The sequence below is a fragment of the Mustelus asterias genome, unplaced genomic scaffold (assembly GCF_964213995.1).
Source record: "Mustelus asterias unplaced genomic scaffold, sMusAst1.hap1.1 HAP1_SCAFFOLD_1172, whole genome shotgun sequence".
NCBI classification, from domain to species: Eukaryota; Metazoa; Chordata; class Chondrichthyes; order Carcharhiniformes; family Triakidae; genus Mustelus; species Mustelus asterias.
This window is the reverse complement of record NW_027591117.1, coordinates 10,253-27,130: the sequence shown is the minus strand read 5'-3', so window position 1 is coordinate 27,130 and position 16,878 is coordinate 10,253. Positions and strand designations below refer to the sequence as shown.

The 16,878-nt window shown below is 45.1% G+C and overlaps 2 gene segments (V, D, J or C); both read left to right on the top strand.

The window, feature by feature from the left end:
* Positions 1-3,050: 3,050 nt before the first annotated feature.
* LOC144487967 (T cell receptor alpha variable 12-3-like) lies at positions 3,051-3,538 on the top strand. The segment is given in 2 exon segments: positions 3,051-3,066; positions 3,150-3,538. Coding segments are annotated over 2 exon segments (405 nt in total).
* Positions 3,539-7,988: 4,450 nt separating this feature from the next.
* Positions 7,989-16,283, top strand: LOC144487966 (T cell receptor alpha variable 38-2/delta variable 8-like). The segment is given in 3 exon segments: positions 7,989-8,154; positions 14,681-14,748; positions 14,897-16,283. Coding segments are annotated over 3 exon segments (495 nt in total).
* The last annotated feature ends 595 nt before the right edge of the window (positions 16,284-16,878 follow it).

Here is a 16,878-nt window from a genome sequence, read left to right as displayed (position 1 = left end):
ACAGTTAACACAAAAACACGGTGAGGGATCGCCCTCTGGTGGTGATGTAAGGTAAATGGCCTCTTCTTGAGAGATCAGTGAATTCTCAGATTACTGAAGGATCTTGTTGCAGGATTATGCTGCTGTACTTCTTTCTTTTTCTTATTATTCTCATTATAATATACTTATATTCAGGAGGACCCATGCACGGAATTAATACGAGCATCAGTTTGAATCCTCATCAATTAATTGCTTTACCTGTTTTGAGTGTTCCAGGCCTTTCTGTTAAACTATATTCGTGTTACAACATTTGAAACCACAGCAATACTGATAAGATTCGAACTCTTGATAAAGCTCTCTCCACACATCGAAAGGATGTAAATTTCACTCCTAACTCCCATTTATCTGACAGACTGCCGGATTTTAGTGTACCTGCTTCAATTTTAAACTTTTCTCATTATGGTAACTATCAGATGTCCTCTAATGGGGGCTTGGAGAATTTATTGAAATGGGAGACTGGCAGAAATTGCATGGTCCACATTCTACACTTTCCTGGAAAACGGTTGAGGGAGAGAGGGGATCTGAGACACAGAGAGAGGAGACAGGCACTAGTGGACAAAATATTGAGAGTGCAGGATGGTCATTGAGGCGAACAGAGAACCGGAGGCGCAGAGAAAGACAGGCAGGAGCAGACAGAGAAATAGTCAGATAAAGTAATTGGGCTACAACCAATGTTGTTCGATAGCCAGTTCTTGACAACACTGAGAAACAAGCCAATCCTGTCATTGGGTAACGCCTCTTAGTCCTCCAATAAATGAGGACTGCTCATGATATCAAATTACTTCTTCACAACAGAGTACAAGAGCTGAAATAATTTTACAATTCCGCTGATTTTGTGGAATACGGAAGCAGGAAGCATGTTCTCCCAATGTTCTTTACTAATACTGTTGGTTTTGATACCCGGTGAGTTTGTGTTTAAATAATCACTGTCTGTTCCCAGCGTTCTCCTCCAGATATTTAATAGATTCTGCAATTTGTTGCAGGAACCAATGGCAAAGATGAAGTGTCCCAAGATCCGCCTGAATTAATGGTTCAGGATCGACAGTCCATAACACTGCCTTGCAGTTACTCGACAGCTGGTGCTGCGACTCTCTTCTGGTACATCAAGTCTCCCGGGGAAGCTCCGAAATATTTGTTGACGATATAAAGCACGGGCGGCACGTCTGAAAATCCTCCGGATAGATTCTCTGCTGTTTTACACAAAGGAAACAAAACGGTCCTTTTAAATATCGCCGGAACGCTTCTCTCTGACAGCGCCGTGTATTTCTGTGCCGTGGAGCCCACACTGGTGCAGAGATATAGCGAACCCCGGACAAAAACCCCAGGCTGGGGGTTCCAGTTAGTGATCAGCAGAGGGCGCTCCCGCACTGATAAACAGAAGCAATTATTTAGTCTGTGAGAGTTCAGGGCCGTTACTAAAATAACACAACACAAGATTCAACATGAACAAGTGAGCAGCAACAGAGGAATTGTTTTAGGTACGTTGTAACTTTCATTTAGACTGCAAAATAATTTCGCAAACCAAGTTATTATGCTCTCATTCACGTTTTGTATTTCCATGATCTTTTCCTGTCTATCTGAATTAATCAGCAACACATTCTCAATCTCTACTCTCTGTGTCCCATTTATCACAGCCGGTGCATAGTGTCTATGTGATTAGAACGTACTGTTGGGGTTTAGACAGTTTGTGATATGTATAAATGATTTGGAAGAAGGTGTAACTGGTGTAATCAGCACGTTTGCGGATGGCTGGACTTGCGGATAGCGATGAACATTGTCGGACAATACAGCAGGATATAGATAGGCTGGAAAATTGGGCGGAGAAATGGCAGATGGAATTTAATCCAGATAAATGCGAAGTGATGCATTTTGGAAGAACTAATGTAGGGGGGAGTTATACAATAAATGGCAGAGCCATCAGGAGTATAAAAACACAGAGGGACCTAGGTGTGCAAGTCCACAAATCCTTGAAGGTGGCAGCACAGGTGGAGAAGGTGGTGAAGAAGGCATATGGTATGCTTGCCTTTATAGGACGGGGTATGGAGTATAAAAGCTGGAGTCTGATGATGCAGCTGTATAGAACGCTGGTTAGGCCACATTTGGAATACTGTGTCCAGTTCTGGTCACCGCACTACCAGAAGGACGTGGAGGCTTTAGACAGAGTGCAGAGAAGGTTTACCAGGATGTTGCCTGGTATGGAGGGTCTTAGCTATGAGGAGAGATTGGGTAAACTGGGCTTGTTCTCCCTGGAAAGACGGAGAATGAGGGGAGACCTAATAGAGGTGTACAAAATTATGAAGGGTATAGAAAGGGTGAAACACGTCATCAATCTGCACTTTAAATGTTCCAGATCAGTTAACTCTCTGACAGACCGCACTTTTCCAAAGTGATCAAATATCAAAGACAGACTCAAAGTTGTCACATGTTGAAGCTGCTGGGTTAAAACTATTGACTGACTGAAATCAATGCCTTCCGAGTGGAACCTAATCTCAATGTGGAGTTGGGTGATTAGTTTTCTTGGTGTATTAAAACGGCATCTATTAATTATCCTCATGCACTGGGCGGCACTCAAGAACTGTTCATCAGACGGATTTCAAATTATCTGCTTCACTTTTCACCTTAATTAGGAGAAAGATCTACCGAAAGAAATATATCGACATTGAATTCGAAGGAAAGCGAGTTAAACCGAGAAGGAGTCAGAATGACTGATATTATGACCGAGAGCAAGAGAGACACACAGAGCCGGGGCGACAATTGATTGGAGAAAACCAGCTGTACTTCCTCCTCAACTAACAGTGATTGGTCCAAAGGTACCGTCATCTCAGGGAGACTAGCCAATCGTAGCACTGAGAAACGCCCCCCCCCGCCCCCCAGTTTCCCAATAATTGCAGTTGCCTCTGATCTGAGTTGACTCTGTGATATAAACTAGAAGCAGCAACATCGTTTAAACAGTGTGGCTGTTTACTGTCCAATCAGGAACCATGTGTTCCCTGTGTGCTTTACTGATAATAATGGTCACGCTGCCCGGTGAGTCTGAGCTCAAATCCTCAGTCTGTGTTTCATGGGTGATATTCACTCAGATTTCTCACACATTCTATATGTTGTTACAGGAACCAGTGGCCAAGATTCAGTTTCCCAGGAGCCGCCCGAAGTAACAGTTCAGGAAGGACAGACGGTAATATTGAACTGCAACTACACAGCAAAAAGCACTATGACAACTTTCTTCTGGTACATCCAGTATCCCAGGGAAGCTCCGAGATATTTACTGAAGAAATACGGCAAGGGACAGGGGGAAAAGTCTCCAGATTTTCCTGACCGGTTTTCGGCTGAATTGGCCCAAGACAAGAGAACAGTTCCTTTAACAATCACCGGGGTCCATGTCTCTGACTCTGCCGTGTATCACTGTGCACTGAGCCCCACACTGTTACAGAGGCACAGTCAACCCGTACAAAAACCGGCAAAGGCACTCTCACCTCCTCTTACTGAATCAGATCTGTGAACTGCATTGTGGATTTGTAATTGAACCCAAATTATATAAAGACCAGCTTGCCAGAATTCTTCCTTTCTGTCCTACATAAGGCTTTGCGGCCTTTTGGCTACTGAGGTGTGTTCTTCGCCTGGTCACCCAATGTTGAATATCAGGGTCTCAATTCTTCCAATATGACTGATGACGGTGGTGAGAACAGGAGAGTTTCCTGGTCACACAGACTGCAGGAGGTAATCAAAGCCACTGCAGTAATTTGTCAGGCATAATCATGGAGAAATCTAATGGAAGTCTCTGGTCACCCAGCGCCACGTCAGGGCATGATGCCTGGAGGGTGAGGGGGGGACAGGAGACTTAGAGAGTGAACTCTATAAAGCATTGTATTCTAATGTCATTGGGTAGTCTGAGGAAGGCATTTAGGACAATATGGATCGTCAACATGGCTCCTCAATGTCGCAGAAAGAGAAAGAGAGAGGATGGATGGAAAGAGAGGAAGAGAGAGAGAGAGAGGTGTCCATTATTTGGTTCAAATTTGCGACAAATTCAATGTAACCGGCACATATTTGGATTCCCCAATCCCTTTACTCCAGGGTCAGAGTGACGGGAATTTCTGACTGAGAATTAAACATTCCCACTGCCTGCTGCGCTGATACCGTTTGTAACCATCACCACACCGACTACACTGGAAATGACATTCCTGAGGTTCGCAAGTCCCATTTCACTTCTGGAGCCTGTGAAAGGCGTCACATCAGTAAACGTAAGTTCTCTTTTTTCGAGGGATACTTGTTTGTAGAGGTTGCATTCATTGTCTTTCTGTTTCCACGGGGACCGATAATGTTTATTTTTAATTTCATTTTCGTTATTTCAGTTTGTTTTTCCCAGATTGGGTTAACGACTGGTCACCACGCCCCGAGACTTCCCGAATACTGTCCTCCAGTCCCTTCAGAGATTATTTCCACTCCAGGGGACACCGGCAATCTATCCAGAACAATACTCCGGGAACTTACCGAGGAGACAGTGCAGTGCTTAGAAATACTGCACTGTCAGAGCTGCCAGCCTCGCGGTGACCTGTTAAATCTGGGGCACCGTCTTCCCTCTCAGGTGGAGGTGCCACATGGTCACTGTTTCCAAAAAGAGCAAGAGAAACATCCTGTTCGATATCTGTTCACCAGTCGCAGTGACTGACACAGCCAGAGCACTGCAATATTACTGAATGAAATAATATGCTGAGTCCAAATTAGCTGCTGTGTTTACGACACTTCGGGACATTACAATTTACAAATATTATCATGCTCATACTTTTAAGTGTCCCGGTGTTTTAATTTTGCAATATATTTGTTATTCATAAAAATATTCTCAGTGAAAGATTGAGAAATCACCACGATTTCAGGTTCCATTTCAGACTCACTCTGATCCAATGTTTGCCTAACGCTCTGTTATGTTGAGTGAGGCTCTGATAGTTTTTGTACAGGTTCAGCCCAGCTCTGTGTCTCTGTGGGACTCAGTGCGCAGTAATAAACCCCGGAGTCTGCCAGCTCTGTTTTAGACACTTTCAACGGGACGGTGCGGATTGTATCATTGAGTTCCGCTGAAAAACGTTCCCCTGAGGACACCTCTGTGTTGCCACTGTATTTATACCTCCTCAGCAGAAACTCCATGGACCCACTGGAATGCTGACGGTACCAGAATAAATAAGGAGTGCTAGTACTTGTAGCTGTATAATTACAGAGCAACTGAACAATATTTCCTTCAGTGACGGTGACTGCAGCCGGTGTCTGTGAAACAGAATCTCCTCCACAGTGTCCTGTAAGAACGCAAAGGAATATTAATCTAAACAATGCGACTTCACTCTGCCCCCCACCCCCACCCCGAACCCCCCCCCCCCCAAACCCTCGAATCTGCCGTAATCTTGAACAATAATCTCAGAAAGAAATCACACAGCACAACAAAACATATATTTCACAGTTCAGCGGCTAGAAAGGGAAGGTGCTTGTGGCGATTAAATAAAACTTCCACCATAAACATTCTCTTCTTTCTAAAGAGATCAGTTCCTCGCCTTCAGTCCCTGTAACTGGAAACCGCTCACGGTCTGTTTGAAATGTGATGTTTGCCAAAATCATTCACTGGTATCAGAGGAGCTTCAATCTGAGCCCAACTCATTCTTTCTCATTCCATGGGAGAAATGTGCCTAATCCCAACAGTGCTCAGTGTTGAGACCAGCGGGATCATGACAATTTTTCGATTTTGTGATCAATCCATTCTCTCCCCCTTGCATTGAGCGAACCACCTGACAGAATATATTATGTGGGAATGATGTACAACACAGAATTGAGCAACTTGTGAACCTACCGGTTAAAAGAGCTGTCGCTATGAGGAATAAATACAGAGTAACAGGAGACATGTTTGCAGAGAGCTGGAAGCGGATTTGACCAGAACGGGTTGAAGCTGAAGTTGTTTTACTCAAGAGGTGGGAAGAGGCTGAGTCATATCCGGGCCCCTGTTGATTGGTTCACTGCTGAAAACAGCATCAGATAACATCCAATCGGCTTCAAGCTCCTTTGATTTCCAATTCAAGCAATGACCTCACAGTTCCTTCATCTCCAATTCATCCTCTTGGCGGAGGGACGAAAGCAACAAAGTGAATTTGGTCATCCCACTACAGGGGATTACTTTCCTCTTCAGCCGTCATTTCAGACAACGACCGGTCCCCTGAGTCTTGATGGCTCTGTTTCGACATGGAGAATGACAATATTCATTCTTACAGCAACATAACAAACAGTTTGTTATCAATCATGTTTTGGATAGCAGCTATGATGCGGGGGAGGATAAATGTTGAGTTGAAACATCTACTTCATAAGAGGTGATGGAATAATGAATGGTCTGATATATTTCCATTTGATGTTCCCTCACTTTTTAATTTGTAGTCTGTGAAATCCTCTTTCAGACATGGTGATATATCTTGCCTCCCCATTCAACTACTGATTCAATCAGTGCCAAACAGGGAAAAGCGGCAAAGATCAATATCCCCAATAAAACCTCTAATAAAACAGCAGAGGTGAGACGGGTCAGAGTGAGAACAGCACAGGAAAGCTGTGCGTGGGGCGACCACACGCAGTGAAGTGACAGCTAGGATTTATCTGTAAGGATTTCATCTCAATAACAATGTCTCATTAGAAATTCTATAAATTTGCTTCTCTGTAAGAGCGGCAGCTGAATGTCCATTCCATACTGCGTCCGAGCAGCCTCGCACTAGGAGTGCCAGGGTTAGTAAATGATTCAATACAAAGCGAAATCTTAATCAGTGAGGAGGATGGAAAGTGGGACTGAATCGCTGAGCAGACGAATTGGGGAGGTTCTGAATGGATGTACAAGGTGTCAGAAAAAGCTTTAAATTCTTACGTTAAAGACTAGAAAAGTGAAATGTGCACAACTCCCATAAATCAGTAAATACAAGAACGTGTTTGGAATAAATAGGCAGGGAAAGGTATCGAAAACCAAAAAAAAAGGCGATACTGTATCTCAGATCGATCTGTCAATCTTATTTCAATTGCAAATGTAAGTTACGATCATTAGCAAATGTAAATGTGAAACTGAACCACACCAGTTTCTGTTTTTGAGTGTTGTGTTTTGTTGCAATGTGAACAATCTTCCTGTCACTCTCTCTGTGGAAACTGAATTGCCCGCGTGTGTGTGAGCGCACCCTACTGGGCACTGACTGGAACTGCCTGTGTGTGGTTTTTGTACGGGATTCGCTATATCTCTGCAGCAGTGTGGGCTTCATAGCACAGAAATAAACGGCGCTGTCAGAGATCAGTGTGTTACTGATCGTCAGCTCGCTAGTCTTGTTCTTTTTATCAAATGTAGAAGAAAACCGATCACTGAGGTCGGTATTCCTTTGCACATTCTCCCCAATAAGCTGAAACATGTCCACTGGAGCTTTCCCGGGCTGCTGACTGTACCAGTACACATCAGGGTTGTAATTGCTTGTTTCCAAGGAGCAGGTCAGTGTGACATTACTTTCCTCTTTAACCGATATTTCAGAATCCTGTTGTTCCACTTTGTCTTGCTGGCTCCATTCTAACGGAAGGAACAGCAATAATGACAATTAGAGTCAGCCTCAGATTAAACGATGCAATTATCATCAACATCGTCACTGTTGTTTTAATAACAATAACATCTGGGTTACAGCAGTCAGGAGCAGAATGGAGTTTTATTGGGAAGGAAATACTTACTGAGAAGTGAGATAACGATGAGGATCGGAAAGAGCTGGATCCCCATGATCCTTCCTGAGTCTGTAACTCTGTAGTGAGAGAAATCCTCTGTCAGAAACAGAACTAAAGATCCCCGTCCCACTGCACTGCTGATCCAATGAGAGGAATGGAGCAGTGGCAGCAATCTGTCCAATCGGGTCAGAGTGAGAGCAGCAAACGGAAGCTGTGGGCGGGGTTACCACAGGCTCAATATTGAGTGGGGTTTGCCGTGACTCTCAGCTGCACTGGATGCTGTGGGAGCGGAAATAGCGACGCTTGAATCTACAGAAGTCTCCGATCATCCTGCACCTGCTCACTGTTCAAGTGTCTAAAATTAAATGTTTATGGCTGGGACATGAAGCATCGACAATCATTGAATCGGTGAGCATCGAATGAGGCCATTCGGCCTATCCATGGACTGCATTATATTATGTTATTTTTATTTCTCCCTGTTGAATTCCTGATTCCATTTGGGACATTGTTTTTCTCACTGCGCCCCTTTGGTTGTCTCACTGTCTACCTCTCTGTTTCTAGTGATCTCTGCACATTTGTCTCTCTATGTTCCCCCTTCTGTATTGTCTCCATATATCTGCATCTGTTTCCCTCACGGCCTCTTCGCCGTATCCTCATCTGTTTCCCTTCCCGCCTCTGTCTCTTCTTCATTTCTTCCCCTGTCTGTGCCAATATTTATCTCCATGTCTCTCCCTCGTTTCTATCATTCTCTTTCCTCATGGTTATCTGTCTGTATCTCTACCTGTCTCTCCCAATCTGTGCCTCTATATCTACCACGGTCTCTGTCTCTGACCCACTCACCGTCTTTCCATTTGTTTATCTTCATTTCGTGTTTTTCCATGCTGTAAACCAATATCTTTCACAGCTTTTTTCCACAATATCCTCAATTTACGAAATGGTGTAAATTCCCCAAACAAATCTGAGCATCATGTTCAGCGTCTATTGGGCAGAGTCTGGGAGAGAGGAAAGCTTCCCCAGTGCTGCACCTGTTGCACTGAGCTTGTTCATAATTCGGGTTAATTTTGAGCCACATCAATCTGCTGATAGGTTCAGAAGGTCCCGCTTTCTCCCCGTCTGCCACCCATTCCATTTGCCAGACTGCAGCAGTGTCCCAGGTTTCCTCTGGCTTCTGTCACTGTCTCTCATTCCGCAGTAACACACCGCGCTGTCAGACTGCCGCAGCCCGTGGGTGGCGAAATTCCTGTCACTTTTCAAATTGTCTACAGATGCAGAAAACCGATTCCCCACTCCCTTCTTACCCACTCATTAAGGGCGGTAAGTTTCGTTCTTCTCTGCCGTTTGAGGGCTTCAGTGCTCCAAAAGGGTTTCTAAAGACAATAATTATCCTTTTAATTCCAGACATTTTGCAATCAAATTCCACAATCTGCCGTGATGAGATTCGCACGCGGAGTCTGGATTCCCCGACAACCGCCGGCCATCCACCACCACCACCCCCCACAAGCCCCATTTGATTATTATTGTTGACCATGATGCCGCTCGTGATGTTCGCAAAATGTTTCCAGATCAGATTGTTGCAGGTTGTCAGATTTATTTGCTGCCTTCAGGAGTGAAGGCAAAAAGTGAATAGGGCAAATTGTTCAATGTTTTAACATTTCAGGTTGATCAGATTGGCGGAAGGTCCAGCTTTCTATTCTGTTGATTGTTGTCAAACTTCTCTTGACAACGAATTGGAGAAAGCCACCGTGTGTTTTGGTACGGGACATGCTCTATCTTTGAAGCACTGTGTGATTCACAGCACAGGAATATGCTGCAGAGTCAGAGAGCATTGCGTTGCTAATGGTTAGCTCTGTAATCTTGCTGCTCGCATCAAACATTGAAGAGAATCGATCAGTGATACCGAGGTTTCTTTTTACATTATCTCCTATGATACGAATGACACATTGTGGGTGCTGTCCAGAGCGACGGCGGTACCAGAACACATAACTTCGACGATCGCTTCTCTTCATGTTGCAGGTTAGAGTGACATTGCTTCCCTCCTCCACTGCCATTCCCGAGTACCACTGTTCCCCTGCTGCTTCGTGACTCCATTCTGACAGAAAACCATAAGTATTGTCAGCATCGCATCATCTCAATGAACGAGACTCTTTTGACTCTCGGTTGGAGCACTTGGGGAGAATATATCTTTTGCAAGAAAGGAGATACTTACTGAGGAATGATGTAATGATGAGGAGCAGTGCCGGGTACTTCTGCATTGCTGCTCCCTGATTCCGTCACCCTGTCGGATGAAAAATACAGTTTGCTTCCCCACTGCACTGCAAATCCCACCAATGACGAAGACTGAGCTGCTTCAACAATATGTCAATAACATAGGCCAGGCTACATGACTGATAACCGGAAGAGCAAAGGCAGGTCGGGGCGGGGCTGTGGCGGCTGTATCTGTAGTTTGTGGTTTACAACTGTTGAAAACGCGTTAACACAGCGCCCTTTGGCGGTTTAACCTTTCACAAACACAAAATGCCTCAATGCTTGTTGTACATTCAATGTAATGTTTCAGAAGTAGTACTGTTACTAGACAGGGAAACAGACCAGAAAATAATACCTACCACACGATCCAACACACAGAAACGTGACAACAAACACGAATTCTCATTTTAGTTGTGACATCGTGAGATTTGTGCTTCAATCATTGGGATTGGGACATGCTGATGCTCTCCTTCGGTGTAATGGAAGTGAAATCGATACAAGGTATGGCGGGCACACAAGCTTTCCAGTCTGCAGCTCACCAGGATAGGGGCCAATTATGAGCCATTATTCTAAACACGAATTCAGTCAGTTTAATAATTTTATTTTGAAAAAAAAACTTAAGTACAACTCCGGTCTGTTACATTATCCCAGTCCATCAATTACCGAGTCCGTTCAGAGGGATATTCTCTCAGATGGTTCACACCTCAGTTCCTAAACAGAATCAACATTCACATTATTCAGAACTCACTGAGAAATGAAAAAAAAACTTATCGACATTCGGGAGGAGAAAAATTACTTTGTTCTTTCTGATGCAGAGTGGTTGGCACTACTGCCTCACAGCACCAGGAACCCGGGTCCATTTCCATTCTTGGGCCACTGCTGTCTCACAGCACCGGGAACCCGGGTTCAATTCTGGCCTTGGGTGACTGTCTGAGTGGAGTCTGCACATTCTCCCTCTGTCTCCGTGGGTTTCCTCCAGGTGCGCCGGTTTCCTTCCGCACTTCAAAGATGTGCTGGTTAGGTTGATTGGCCATGCTAAATTGACCCTGAGTATCAGGGAGATTACCAGGGGTTGCATGGGGTTACGGGGATAGTGCCTGTGTGGGATCGTTGTTGGTGCAGGCTCGATGGCCGAATAGCCTCCTTCCGAACTGTAGGAATGCTTTGCTATGATTCTAGGCAACATATTCGGTCACCGGCAAATATTTGATGCTTTTGCCTCATTTCTCGTCTGCAGTGCATTGTCTGGGTTGACGGAACGGTGCTGAATGAAGCCAGAGTGCGCTGTTACTGCCATTGCCCGTTTTGTCCAGATGAAACCCGGTGCTTTTACCATCCGATAATTATGCTTCACATCATCATGTGATAGACCACTTTAGAAATCGAGAGAAAATACTGTTAATACAGAACACATGACTGCACGAGGAGTATTTTGTTCTTTGTAAAAGTGTCAGTTAAGAAAGCTGCAATTGTGAGGAGCAAATACAAAGCAAATACCAACATGTTTGCAGGAAGTTATTGGTTGAGTTGAACAGAGCGGGCTGAGCCTGAAATGATTTTAGTGAAGATTTAAGTTAATGTTGAGTTACGTCCTATGCCTCTGCGGTTTGGTTCATTTCTGAGAATGAAAAGGTGGTATCCAGTCAGACCATTTGGTTTCTTTCTAATTCCAAACAGCTGAGCGTACGTTTGTTTCCCAATTCTTGGTTTCAGAGCTGGGCGGCAGTGAATGGAGCACTGTGGGTTTACCTACACCTCAGGGACTGCAGCGGTTCAAGATGGCAGTTCACCAGCACACAAAACCCGATTTCAGCCAGAAAACCGACTATGTGTTGCTGGGTGAGTCTCTTTGGCGTCCCCAGCTGGCGGATCCAGTTTAATGCACGCTGGAATTTGGCTGTTGAGTGGATTCATGGTTGACTGCAGTACATACCAAGACACAGCCAGAAATATAAATTGGGGTTTTTTCAACGCGACCTTTATACTGTTGAGACGAAGGTCTGACGAAGAGTCTTCTAGACTCGGAACTTTGGCTCTTTTCTCTCCCCCACAGATGCTGTCAGGCCTGCTGAGATTTTCCAGCATTTTCTGTTTCGGTTTCTGATTCCAATATCCACAGTATTTTGCTTTTGTCTTCATACCGCTGGTATTTATATCGGAAAATGATGCTAAATCTGCTGAAATCATTGCTGGAGTTCTCTGTTCAAATCCTGGGCACGAAGAAGTCGAGAGAACGCCAAGATTTTGGAGAATGTTTGGAGGTTTTGAATCAGCATATAGTCAGGATCGAACCGACTAATTTGGTTTATTTTGCTTATGAGAAAGAAGGCACAAAACCGGTTCAATTTATATTTTCAGAATGCTGCACTTTTCAGAGAGTAAAATCTAGCATTATAGATACATTCTAAATTCACCGCTGATCTTTCTGTCTTTGCAGCTGAGGACAGCGGCTGAGTGACAGAATGTCCATGCTTCGGATGTGTGCAATAGTCTTTGTCTGGAGGAGGTGGACTTATCAAATAAGCTTCTCCACCCCGGGTGACATCTAAAATTCTAATCATGCATAAATAAAAACAGTGGAATTTATGACCGGAAACTGTTAAACGTAATCTTGACTCACAGGTGATCGAAAGCTGCATTTTGCAGTTCAGGTCGCCGCCACCAGGCGGCAGTGGGATACCGAGTTCGGTTCAATGTCGGAGTGCATTCGAGACTCACAACCGTGGCCAGTAACAATATTGAGAAAATGTAAATAAAAGAGCTATTTCGAAGCAAAAATATATATGAGCATTGATAGCAAACGTATATTGTTTGACGAAATCAGTCAAAAAAAGCCGTGAACTGTTGGTCCGAGGAATTGGATTATCTCCTTCGGGGCTGCTTCGAGTCAGTGGTCTGATCAGCATTTAAAAACTCTGCGACCATCCTGAACCAGTACGCTGCTACAGTAACTGACTTCATTAGTAAGTGTGTGGAAGATTATGTGCCCAAGAAACAAATCCCCAACAGGAAACTATGTATGAACAGGGCTATCCACTGTTTGCTGAAGTCTCGGTCTGAGGCGTTCAAGTCAGGCGACCCTGACTTATGCAGGAAAGTCAGATATCATCTAAGGAGATTCATCAAAGATGCCAAAAGACATTACTGGACCAAACAAGAGTCGCAGGCTAGCCACACAGACCCGCACCGACTGTGGCATGTTGTGCAAAACATAACAGGCTCCAAGATGAAGGCATGTAAAATCGCCCCCTCCAACACACCCCTCCCGAATGAGTTCAGTGCATTCATAGTAAGTTTCAGGAGGGAATGAGAGATAAGTTGAAAGCAGAAAAATGCAGTCACTGTGAGAGATGCGGGGTTTGAAAGCTGAATTGAAGAATTCTGTAATTCTGAATTCTCCACATCAATTCTGAATTCTCCACATCAATTCTGAATTCTGTTAGGCAAAGATACCATGGGCCGAGTGGCCTCATCTCCTGCATTGATACGCTATACAAAGAACAAAAGAACAAAGAACAATACAGCACAGGAACAGGCCCTTCGGCCCTCCAAGCCTGCGCCGCTCCCCGGTCCAGGATTGAATCCTGAATCCAGGATCCCCGCCCAATTTTCCAGCCTATCTACATCCTAATATCCTATCCACCGAGCTGTCCCTCACAGCTACGATGCTTTGTTCATCACAACCTATTAACTCACCCCCACCCCCCATTCCAGACCATGTGATCTCCAGGGAGAGGCGAAAACCCAGAGTGAAAACCCCAGGGCCAATATGGGGAAAAAAAATCTGGGAAATTCCTCTCCGACCCCCTGAGGCGATCGAAACGAGTCCAGGAGATCACACTGGCCCTGATCAGAAAATGCTTCCCAACCCTATTCATTTCCACTTCTGCTTTACGAACACCATCTGAATTCCCTGCCCCCGAGACAGGTTCCCAACTATCCGCAGTCTCGCTCTGTACTGGCACCAGCAAGATGATCATAGAATGAAGCCTTGAAACGAGAAACAAAGAACAATTAGCCCGTGCCGCTCCCTGGTCCAAAGTAGACCACTCTTTTGTATCCCTCCATTCCCACTCCGTTCATATAGCTGTCTAGATAAGTCTTAAACGTTCCCAGTCTGTCCGCCTCCACCACCTTGCCCGGCAACACATTCCAGGTCCCCACGACCCTCTGTGTAAAATATGTCCTTCTGATATCTGTGTTAAACCTCCCCCCCTTCACCTTGAACCTATGACCCCTCGTGAACGTCACCACCGACCCGGGGAAAAGCTTCCCACCGTTCACCCTATCTATGCCTTTCATAATTTTATACACCTCTATTAAGTCTCCCCTCATCCTCCGTCTTTCCAATAGAATATGTTTCTATTTTGTTCATGTCCCTGGCCCCGTTATGCCCCTCCCTCTCTATTTCTTCTCAGTCACTTGGACAGTGAGCAGGTGCAGAATGGTGACAGATTCCGGAGATGGAAGTCTCGCTATTTCCGTTCCGGGTGCAGCTGAAGCTGCCTCACACTTCACTCAATATTTTGTCTCCTGCATCCCCGCCCACGACTTCCGTTTTCTGCTCTCACTCTGAACCTATTGTGTGATTGGACGGATTGCTGCCGCTGCTCCATTCCTCTCATTGGTTGGATCAGCAGTGCAGTGGAACAGTGTCTTTCTGTCTCTGACAGGATTTCACTCATTGCAGAGTTACAGACTCAGGAAGCATCATGGTGAACTATCTCACTCCGATCCTCATCATTCTCTCACTTCTCAGTAAGTATTTTCTTCCCAGTAAAACTACAAGCTCCTCCTGACTGCTGTAACCCAGATATTCTTGTTGATAAAACAATAGTGATAATGATAATTGTGTCGTTTAATCTGAGGCTAACTCTGATTGTCATATTGCTGTTGTTTCTGTTAGAAAGGAGCCACCAAGACGAAGTGGAACAATTGGATCCTGTAATAAAGGTTAAAGAGGAAAATGATGTCACACTAACCTGCACTTTGAAAACAAGCGATTCCAGCCCTTATGTGTACTGGTACAGTCAGCAGCCCGGGAAAGCTCCAGTGTACATGTTTCAGCTTATTGGAGAGAATGTACAAAAGAATCCCGACCTCAATGATCGGTTTTCTTCCAAATTTGATAAAAAGAACAAGACTAGCGAGCTGACGATCAGTAACACACTGATTTCCGACAGCGCCGGGTACTTCTGTGCCATGGAGCCCACACTGCTGCAGAGATATAGCGAATGCCGTGCAAAAACCCCACACTGGCAGTTCCAGTTAGTGCCCAGCAGGGTGCGCGCGCACACACGCGGGTAATTCAGTTTCCACAGAGAGAGTGACGGAGATTCTTAACATTGCAACAAAAGACAACACTCAAAAACAGCAACTGGTGTGGTCCAGTTGCAATTACATTAGTTAATGATCGGAACTTACATTTGCAATATCGATCTGAGATACTGTCACCCTGTGTGAGCTGACCGTCGCTTGTATCACTTTCTCAGGGTTCCCTTTGGTGTCACCAATGGGGTCTCGGTCTTCCAGCGTGCTATGGACCGAATGGTGGACCAGAACGGGCTGCGGGCTACCTTCCCGTACCTGGATAATGTCACCATCTGCGGCCATGACCAGCAGGACCACGACACAAATCTCCTGAACTTCCTACGCACTGCATCTCGCCTGAACCTGACCTACAACAGGGAGAAGTGTGTGTTTCGTACGCGCCGTTTAGCCATCCTAGGATACGTGGTGGAAAACGGGGTCATTGGCCCTGATCCAGACCGTATGCGCCCCCTTTCTGAACTTCCCTTACCTGCTAGTGCAAAAGCACTGAGAAGATGCTTAGGCTTCTTCTCTTATTATGCCTCAACCGGGATCTTGGGTTCATGTCACACAATCTGTAAACCCCCACGACTTGCCGAGGGTTGCAAAATCTCACTAACTGTCCTTCACCTGACCAAGGAGCAGCGCTCCGAAAGCTAGTGGTGTTTGCTACCAAATATACCTGTTGGACTTTAACCTGGTGTTGTTCGGCTACATACTGTGTTTACCCCAGTCCAACGCCTGCATCTCCACATGCTTGCAAAACACACCTCTTTAATCTGTGCTTAATCCTCTCTCCACTCACATTGTCTGTACCTTTAAGACTTGATTACGTGTAAAGACTCGCATTCCAACCATTATCTTGTAAATTGAGTTTGTGTCTTTACATGCCCTGTTTGGGAACACGACTCCCACTCACCTGATGAAGGGGCAGCGCTCCAAAAGCTTGTGGCTTGTGCTACCAAATAAACCTGTTGGACTTTAACCTGGTGTTGTGAGACTTCTTACTGTGTTTACCCCAGTCCAACGCCGGCATCTCCACACTCTGAGTGGAAACAGAGAGAAGTAGGAGAGGCCGGAGGTGAGGAGAGAGATTTTATACATCTACAACTCAACAGGAACTTTGACAGAATTTCCAAACCCTGTGAACACCATCAGCTCCAAGTTCCTCTCCAACTCACACACCATCCTGACTTGTCTGGCATCCAGTACTGAAAGAACAGAAATTTATTTCATATAAATACTGGGAAGACTGAACCCATTGTGTTCAGTCCCCACGACAAACTCCACTCCCTCGCCAACAACTTTATCTCTCCTCCTGGCAACTGTCTGAGGCTGAACCAGGCTGTTCACAACCAGGGTGAAATAGTTCATCCCAAGATGAGCTTCCAGCCACATGTCCACATCATCATCAAGACCACCTTCATTCATAGAAGCATTAATAGTAATTAATTAACACTAATGAATAATAAAATACAGTGTAGAAGGAGGCCATTCAGCCCATCGAGCCTGCACCGACAACAATCCCATCCAGGCCCTATCCACATATTTACCTGTTAATCCCCCTGATACCAAGTG